The sequence below is a fragment of the Chroicocephalus ridibundus genome, chromosome 3 (genome assembly GCF_963924245.1).
Source record: "Chroicocephalus ridibundus chromosome 3, bChrRid1.1, whole genome shotgun sequence".
NCBI lineage: Eukaryota > Metazoa > Chordata > Aves > Charadriiformes > Laridae > Chroicocephalus > Chroicocephalus ridibundus.
This window is the reverse complement of record NC_086286.1, coordinates 78,371,611-78,380,640: the sequence shown is the minus strand read 5'-3', so window position 1 is coordinate 78,380,640 and position 9,030 is coordinate 78,371,611. Positions and strand designations below refer to the sequence as shown.

At 50.0% G+C, this 9,030-nt stretch overlaps 1 protein-coding gene across 4 annotated transcripts in view; it reads right to left on the bottom strand.

The window, feature by feature from the left end:
• Positions 1 to 4,588: 4,588 nt before the first annotated feature.
• Positions 4,589 to 9,030, bottom strand: part of METTL24 (methyltransferase like 24) — a 49,406-nt gene continuing 44,964 nt past the window's right edge. For all 4 annotated transcript variants that reach the window (XM_063329785.1, XM_063329787.1, XM_063329789.1 and 1 more), the window contains one exon: positions 4,589 to 5,714. In XM_063329785.1, the coding sequence (XP_063185855.1) occupies positions 5,400 to 5,714 (315 nt within the window). In that variant the 3' untranslated portion in view covers positions 4,589 to 5,399. The remainder of the gene's footprint in view (positions 5,715 to 9,030) is intronic.

The following is a 9,030-nucleotide window of genomic DNA, read 5'->3' as shown; positions in this document are numbered from 1 at the left end:
AGGAAAAATAGGCCTTACTGCATCCTCCACAGGAGATGCTGGATGCTGCCCAAACCAGGCCCTCAGGAATATTTTAGCAATGCCAGGACAGGCGGGTGGCCCTTTCTTCCCGCCCAGGCATGGCCACGCAGCTACCAGTCTCCAGGCTGTGGCTATAACGGGAGAATGCCCTGCCCACGCTGGTTTTAATGGCGCACTCTGTACTCGAAGGAGGGGGCAGCTACCACAGTTTCTGAGCAGAAAGGTCTGGGAAGAGATGTGGAGTACAACACAGGCAGGGGGTTACTGCAGGGAGATCATCTCAACAAGCTCCTCACCTGCTCCATGGCCTCTCTAACTGTCCCCTCACCTCCAGAGCTGCTCCTGGCCAGTGCCGCGCTCCCTGCAAGTAGCCATCCCACAGGAGCAGGGCAGGCTTAAATACAGGTGCCAAACGTGTGCGGATGTCCCCAGAGTGGCTGAGAGCCAGCACATAGCAGTAAATTTTGGATTTTGGGGGGGGGTGGGGATGGGGGGTTAGCTGGTGGATCTTCAGCTCTGGCTGGAGCGGTGCGAGTATGGATGCCAGCAGTCCTGGATCCCTACCGGTCTCTGCCAGCACAGTCCCTAACAGGCTGGAGATACCGCCGGAGCAGGGTGTACAGCTGGGACCCTGCAGGAGATAGGGACCGATGGTGCCTGGGTATGGCAGAGGGTGGGCACAGACTTACCCCACACTGTATCATACAGGACCCCAGTGCCAACGCGTCCGCAGTGGCAGAGTCAGCTCGTGCCCCCCGTGCACCTATCCGGCGGCCCAGTCATTATGAAGTGGGAACTGAATTAATTTAAGAGTCTCTCCTTTAGGCAAAAGAGATCAATAAAAGAGAAGGCACAAAAGCAAGACCTCCGAGGGGCAGGCTGTAACTCCGCTTTAAGAGACGCTACGCAGAAAGGCACGGACAGTGCATAAAATAAGAGCTGTTCATTTTCTCCCATCATATCACATAACTGCCTCCAGAATGATAAATGGCTTTTATCTATCCTGTATCTGAGATAAGGCTTCCTTTAAAATTACCATAGTTATTGGAATCTTTTCTGGCAGAAGATGTATTTGCTACAGCCTGAATTGCTCCTGACACTACCTGGCAATCCTGAGCAAGAGATTAGCTGAGGGTTTACCAAACTCTGCGTCTTAAGCAAAGACGAACCAGGATGGACCTCCACTCCATTTCTGTAATTTACATACACATCACCATTTTTTCTTCAGGGCAATAAATGATGGAAGATGTGCGTCCCTCTGGAATTTTAGCACCTGAGAGAAATCGTGTAATTTGGTTTTTAACCTCTATCTACTGGTTTCTTAAACAAATTATAATGAGCTACTAGGCTAGTGACTCTAAGACTAATCAGAAGGAAAAACCTGTGCAGTGCTAGAGCCCATATTTTTATGCGTTATTAATAAATCAGGACTCGCAGCTCGGCTTTTGCAACCCCATTATTTGACAAATGGGAGTTGAGCCATTCTGCAGAGCAGTAAACGTGATCGTTCCAACAAGCTAGATACCGTTTTAGGAAACCCTCTCGCATTTTAATGAACCTCCTGATGGCCCTGCACTGTTAAACCACCTCAGTACTTACTGTAGGAGGGCTGCAGCAAGCATGGCTGTCATGGAGAAGGCATTTCTAACCTATTTTCAGAGGTTGTAGTTCTTGTGGGTTGTGTATTACCTGGCTCAGGGATGGCAGTATGTAGCTCGGCTCCGTGGAAAGCGCTTTGCCCCACGTCTTGGACACAGGGAATCCAAGACATCTGCAACAGGTCATCTTGGTTTTGAGCGCTGCAGAGCTGAGGAGGTGGTGGGCCCCCACTGCACCCTGCTCTGGGTGACTGCAAAACCCCTTGCCCCCTGGTCGAGGTGGGATGTGCAGAAGCAGAAACAGAAGCTACGTTTATAAAATCAGAGTATCTTGAGTTGGAAGGGACCCGTAAGGATCATCGAGTCCAACTCCCTGCTCCTCACAGGACTACCTAACACTAAACCATATGACTAAGAGTGTTGTCCAGACACTCCGTGAACTCCGACAGGCTTCCTGAGGGGAGCCTGTTCCAGTGAACCACCACCCTCTCAGTGAAGAACCTTTTCCTAATGTTCAGTCTGAACTTCTCCTGACACAGCTCCACTCCATTTCCTCGTGTCCTATCGCCGATCAACAGAGAGAGGAGATCAGCATCCCCCCCCTCCACTGCCTGCCTTGAGGAAGCTGTAGACTGCCATGAGGTGACCCCCCAGCCTCCTCCAAGCTGAACAAATCAAGTGACCGCAGCTGCTCCTTCTAAGTCTTGCCCTCAACACCTTCCACCATCTTGGTTGCCCTCCTCTGGACACACTCTAGTGGTGTGATGTCCTTCTTGTGTTGAGGCGCCCAAAACTGCACACAGTACTCGCAGTGGGGCCACAACAGCGCAGTGTAGAGTGGGACAATCACCTCCCTTGACGGGCTAGCAATGCTGTGCTTGGTGGAGCCCAGAACACAGCTGGCCCATTTGACTGCCAGGGCACACTGCTGATTTATATCCAACTTACCATCAACTCAACCCCCAGATCTCTTTCTGTGGGGCTGCTCTCCAGCCTCTCGTCCCCCAGTTTGTATATATAACCAGGATTACCCCATCCCAGGTGGAGAATCCAGCACTTGCTCTTGGTAAATTATACCAGAAAACAAAACGGCGGCAGGAGGCATTCCCCAGCCGTGAGCCAAACTGGCAAAGATGGCCTGGCCATGTCCGTTTACTGAACTCTTTCAGCTTCCCAAACAGGGTGGCTGCATCCAAGTTGTCCTTGGCTTGGGCTAATTCCATGGCTGTGCCTAGGGATCATCTAGGAGAGTTCTAGATGGCCTGAGCCAAAATTGTGCCAGGGATCTCATTAGTTAAGCAGATAGGCATTCCTGTGCACGCTGCCTGCCACTGCTTAATTTACTAGCTTAGGCACAGTTGGGATCATCATCTGGTCAGTAGTCCCAGCCTGGCTGCACTGTCCTCCTCCATCCCTAAACGAGGCGTTTGATGTGCAGAAGCCCACGCTAAGCCCCTTTAGAATTAAACTCCGCTTCAGAAAATCCTAGTGTGAATAAAGAAGTAGCTGGATTTGTTTTTAAAAGGAAAATAAAGACGGGGAGGCAGTAAATCAGAGACTTCATACAACACAAGGCACTGTCAGCGTGACTGAAAGGCAGTAGATTGAAAACCAGCATGCATTTGTTATAAAAGAAAGGGTCTGACATTTAGCCACAAGTTAATATTTCAAATGCGATTTGGAAGACTGATGCGAACCTGAGCGCAGGAGGGCACAGAGCTGGCTCTCACTGAAGAGATTAAAATCCCCTTTGTTTCCAGTAGCCCCTCACCACCCTAGTCCTTCACCATCAAAGCAGGGAGGGTTTTTTTTTCTCCATCTTCCAAAGCGGCCCAAGGTCTGTGGCCCCTGAGGCCAAGGATGCTCCAAGGCGGATTCGCCGCAGCAGTTTCAATCCCTGTGCTGGGCTCTGCAGGTCCAGGTGGGAGGCGAGTGCTGGGGCCAGGGCAGGTGGCTCCCCACAGCCCCAGAGCAAGGGCGGTGGGAGGAAGGCTGTCACCCCAGCAGGGCCACCCGCCTGCTGGCCTCTTCTGGGAGAAAGGCAGCTGAGCTGAAGGGCTGAAGCAGTTTCTGCTGGGGAGAGCGGTCCCTGCCTGCCCTGGGGCAGCGGGAGCCCTCAGAGACCTGGGAGAGGAGGGAAGCAGGTGCCTGGCCTGGGGCGAAGCCTGGGAAAGGTGAGGGGAACGGCTTGATCCACTTGTGAGGAAAAGCAGTGGCGCTGGGAGAAAGGTGACTCGCCTGCCTGGAAAGAAGAGCTCCCACACTTATTTCCCCCACCTCTGGCTGCTTGCTGAGATCCTGTGGGCACGCTGGGTCCAACGCAGGGCCCTGCTCTGGGAAGGAGGGGATGAGGGAGCTGAGGCATCGGAGAGGGTGAAAAAGGAAAGGAGGGTATGAAAGGTGAGAGGGAAATGCCAGGATTACAAGAGAAGGAAGGAACAACACAGGGACAGACAAAGAGAGAGACTTGGTAAAAGCACGACGCTGGGCTGAGGCACACCAAGGGGAGGAACACAGCCCTGCAGAAGGTGGAAGCCAAAGACAGTTACAAAGGCTGTGTATCAGACATGGAAGTGGTGTCATCTTGTATTTTAATGCGAAGTTTAATGTCAAAATTCTCTAAAAGAGAAGAAAAAACCCAACCCGCTATCTATTTTTTTAGCTCCCCCTCATCCCTTAGCTCCACAGGGAACGGCAGAGGCTGGAACATGGGAGTGCACTGCAGCTCCCACCAGCCAGCAGAGCCCCAGCACGGCCACAGACCAGGGCTCCTGCCTGTCCCACCACCTCTGCCAGTGTCGCTGCAGACATGGGGGCCGGCCCGCTCCTGACAGGGAGAGGTGGCCAGACCAGGGAGGTGCTGAGGAGGTTGCAGGCATCCAGGCACAGCTTTGGAAAAGGCACACAGTAGAACATTCAATTTAAATACCAACACAAACAAACGAAAAACACCAGGTTTCACTTTCAGCTCTTTTAAATAGGTATTTTATGAAAAACCATTTGCTACAGCTGTTGCAAGAGTAATTTAAAATAAGCCATTCTTTGAGCGGATGAACTAGGGAAGCCCTGTCTGGTGGGGCTGAAGCCTCCGGAGGGTGAGGAGGGGGAGCACTTGTGGCAGATTTTCCAGCAGCTGAGTCTCTCTGTCCCACCGCCTCCTGTGTCAGAAGCGCTGAACTCGCTTCCCACAGCCAGGCTGACGTAAAGAGCCAAAGGCAGAGCACTCAGAAGCCACTCAACGAAACAGGTAGGAATTTAATTTGCTGGTGATTTCTGCCTCCGACAAATTCAGCTGAAATTTGCCTGTGGGCTGAAGAACATCCTGTTCTTGCCTAAAATTTGTTCCACGGGAAACAAAGCCAAAGTAAAGAAGGTGCAAACCAAAGATCATTTTACGAAGAGAAGTAACACTTGACCCTTCCTGAAAAAGGCACCTGCTTCCCAGGGCAGCTCCAGGGACGCCCTCTGCGCTGGCACGCTCAGGCACGAGGCAGCCTGGGAAAGCCACGCTGTTAGCCACTCCAGCCAAACCTTTACAGAAACCACTGTCCTCTGAGAGGGTGTACCCGTTGGCAAATATATTGCTGTACAATACATTTGCGCCATGTATCTTCTGCTAGTGCCAGTTCTTTTGACAACGTATAAAAATAAAAAGGCAGTCCATTTTGTTAGCAGTCACTGTGTGCATATTTAGCAACTTTAGCCAGTGATGCCAAAGTCCCCTTCAATAACGCTACGGGGCCAGATGGCTCGCAGTCACACATCATAAATTCCTTTCTGCTATTTCCATCTTGTATTTACCCAGCTTAGTGTGTAACAGCTACTGGCGTTGAAGGCTTCCTTTTTCAGAAACATCTGTGGTTTTGATAAGTCTTTGTAGGTATGGAAAAGCCTGAAGTCCTTCAGCTCCAGTTCTCGGAGCAGACTGTACCAGTACCGCACCACGGTGCTGTCGTTGCCGCTGACCTCAAACCCAGGCCAGTGGATGTGTACCTCAATGACCAGCTGTCCTATCTGCTCAACAACATCTTCCAGGATCAGGTTTTCCAAAATTTTCCACTCAGCGCTCTCCACATCTGCCTTGAGGACATCAATCTGCAACAAAAACACCATTGCTATGTGAAAACGAGAGGCTCTGCAATTATTGTCAGTAACATCCGAGGCCAGGCTTCTCCATTTTATAACATACATAATGGTTATTATGTGCAATTCCTTTTGTATTAAAAAAATAATAAATCTCAGAGCATCACAGGGCTAATACGAACAGTACACGAAATTTCACGCTTGCCTGTTGACAGCCCTTCTTCTGCTTCCGACTCTGGATCTGAAAAGCTTTGTACCCTGAGGTGTCCGATGCTGCTCATCCTACAACCAAAGCATGTTACTGTTCCTTCACAAATCTTGCAGTGGTATGAAAGCTATGGAAAAAAAGACACCCACCTAACTAAACAAAGACACTAAGGCATTACCGTTCCTTATTTCTCCATCACAAAATCCTGCAGCAGAACAAAACACACTTGAACCACAGCAGAGCGGGGCCCTCGTGTGCCAGATGCTACACACACCACACAAGTGCAAGAGAAAGCCAAAGTGAAATGAGTGAGAAGGACCAAATAAAAGAGAACTATGCCAAGAGCCCGCAGGGTTTTAGGGGCAGCTCCTCCAAAGAAAAAGGGAGAGCAGGATTGAAGCCATGAAGCTGTCTGAAGGGAAATATCCATCTAATAAAAAAGCACCCTGGTTTAGTTTTAGACCATTATTTCATTTTGTAGCAAGGTATTCAGCAATCCAACCTCTCACAGCCCAACACAACCGCAGGTTGACTTTGCCTGGAGATTAGCTGGGGGAGGGGAGTTGGATGCTTTAATAAAACCAGAGTGTTTCATCACAATTTCAGACCTGGCGGAAAACGATGTCCGCAGTAGTGCTCACAAGCTGCAGAGCTCAAGGGTCTGCGCTCCCAGAGCTGAACAGGGGAGACTCTCTGAGACAGCGGGGTTTGTCTGTGTCAGTTCCACCTGAGCTGCTGCTTCTGCTCATCTGCTCGTGCTCAAGATGTGTTTGAAGTGAAAAACTAGAAGGCTTTATTTGGAGTCAAGAATAGTAAAAAACCCCAACCAAACCAAAAAAACCCAGATTCTCTCTAGCAGCCGACCCTAACTGTCACGGCGCTGTCAGAAAAGACACCTGTGCAGGTACAGGAGAGAAATTTGGGTGGGTGACATAATAGCATTGCCAAGGCAGCCGTGCCATCTCAGGACGCCTCGCTGGTGCCAGGCCATGCCCCATCCATCCATGCGGGCTGGGGCCCCGGCTTGCAGACCCCTCTTCCCCAGGGGCGCAGGGCAGGGGCTGTGCTGTGAGCACTCCTCCCGTACAACCAGAGCTCTGCTTCACATGGGACATTGCCAGAAACCACTGGGCCATGGCAAGGGGTGGCCACATCTACCTTCCCTTGTTCTCTGGCTGGCTGACTGGAATCACCAGGGTCTGCTCTGCTGAGGTGCAGAACGCTCACAGCCACGTCAGCCCTCCTCAGGGGCTGTGCTCTGGCACTATGGATGGCAAGAATCTGTAGGTGTTTAACACTCAAAGTTTCTGCTCTCCATCTGTAAAATGAGGGTATTAAGCACTGAACACCCTCTGCAGGGTGCAGGGGTTGTGCCCGTGAAGGGCTGGGAGACTTTTGCAGGACAAGCTGTAAACGAGCTGAAAACAAAACACTGCATTTTCAGAGCAGGACTTGGAGAGTGGGACTTGAATGAGGTCCACGGTCACAGGCCAAATAATGACAAGCCAAGCCGCTGCTTCTCTGCTCATTAAGGGTGCATTGTGCCTCCTCCACAGTGAGGGAGGCAGGGGGCCAGTGGAAAATGGCCGAGGGATTATGGAATTAAAGCCCGTATTGTGGCACGTCCACACAGGGAGCAGAGGTGCAGGCTGCACAGACAACGTTAGCTCTGGTACTGCCTAACTTAACTCTGCAGCAAGGAGCCTGTCAGTCTGTCCATCAGAGCCTGTCAGTCTGTCCACCCGTGGGCCAGTGAAACAGTTTAACATAGCCCTCCTTTTGGGTTCAAGGGGAGGCTGAATGTAAAGGGTGCTGCTCATAACATCCCAGCTGAGAACTACTTCATGGTTGAGCTCACTTGTTGTCCTTTATACATTTAAATAGGTTACTTATTGTTCAGACACCAACTCGCAGCTCTACCTGGAATGCAATTTTGTAGGTAGTTGATTCCGCATTGTGCAATTACCACAGGACTGAGCTGCTGCACTTCAGAAACCACAGACTTTTATCTTCGGGAGACTTCTGTAACTTTGAAAGGAGATAAATTACGCAATTTTTTTTTTTTTTTTTTTTTTTTGCGAGGGTAGGGAGGAGAAATGTTTCGAAGTGTTTGCTTTTGTTTTCCCATGATCTTGCTTTATGGCAACAGTAGGACATCTTTTTCCCATGGTAATGTTTCCAGTCATCATCCAGGTTTGTTTGTTTTTCTCTTGTGACAGCGACTGCTGCTCAGCAGGCACACTGCACGCTCTGCGCTGTATTTACAAAATTGATCTGAAAAGTGGCTGCTAACCAATGTTTCGGTAGGATAAAATGAGATACCACAGTAACTGCTTAAACGCATACTGAAAGTACCAGGAAAGAAACACAAGGCTGGCGGGGATGTGCTGCGTACGCAAACCAGAGGCTCTTTGTTGCCCTCCGTGCCCAGCCCTGCTCAGAGCCCTGGAGGGAGGAAGGTGCCTGACTCTCCCCACCAATTTTGGTGACTGCCTTCCAGGCAAAGGCGTCCATCTCAGCCCAGAGTCTCCATTTTATGCCACGGATAGGGTAAAATAAACAGCAAACCAGCTTTGTGTCAGAGTATCTGAGCGAATAACAAGCATCTTGCTAACACCAAACGCAAGTTTTGTGATGATTACACTGCTCAGGAGATATTTACCCTCAGTGATAAGCAGCACACTACTGATAAGAAATGAACTACCGCCTTCCAAATGCCTTGATTCAAAGTGCCAGTGAATGGATTAGTGGACAAATCTATAAATTCAGAGCTCTAATTCAACTGGGAGCGCAGCTGGAATCTGCTGCTGAGAGTAAATCCTGGAGGGCAGAGATCTGCGGTGCCTGAAGGTGAAGGATGGCAGTCAACTGCCCACCGGTTTTAAGCACTCATAGACTAAGGCTGGTTCCTCTTATCTTCCACAAACTAATCAGGTTATCGCAGAAAAGTAAAAAACGTGGTTTTTTTAAAATGTTTTCTCAGTGTGTAGCTCCCTTGCAAAAGCACTGCAGCATTGTAGCAGTTACACTTGGAGGAAAAAAAAAGTCCTTTCCTCATGCACAACCAAGCATATAAAACAGATGAATAAGAATGTGTTTTAGTTACCAAAGGTTAACACG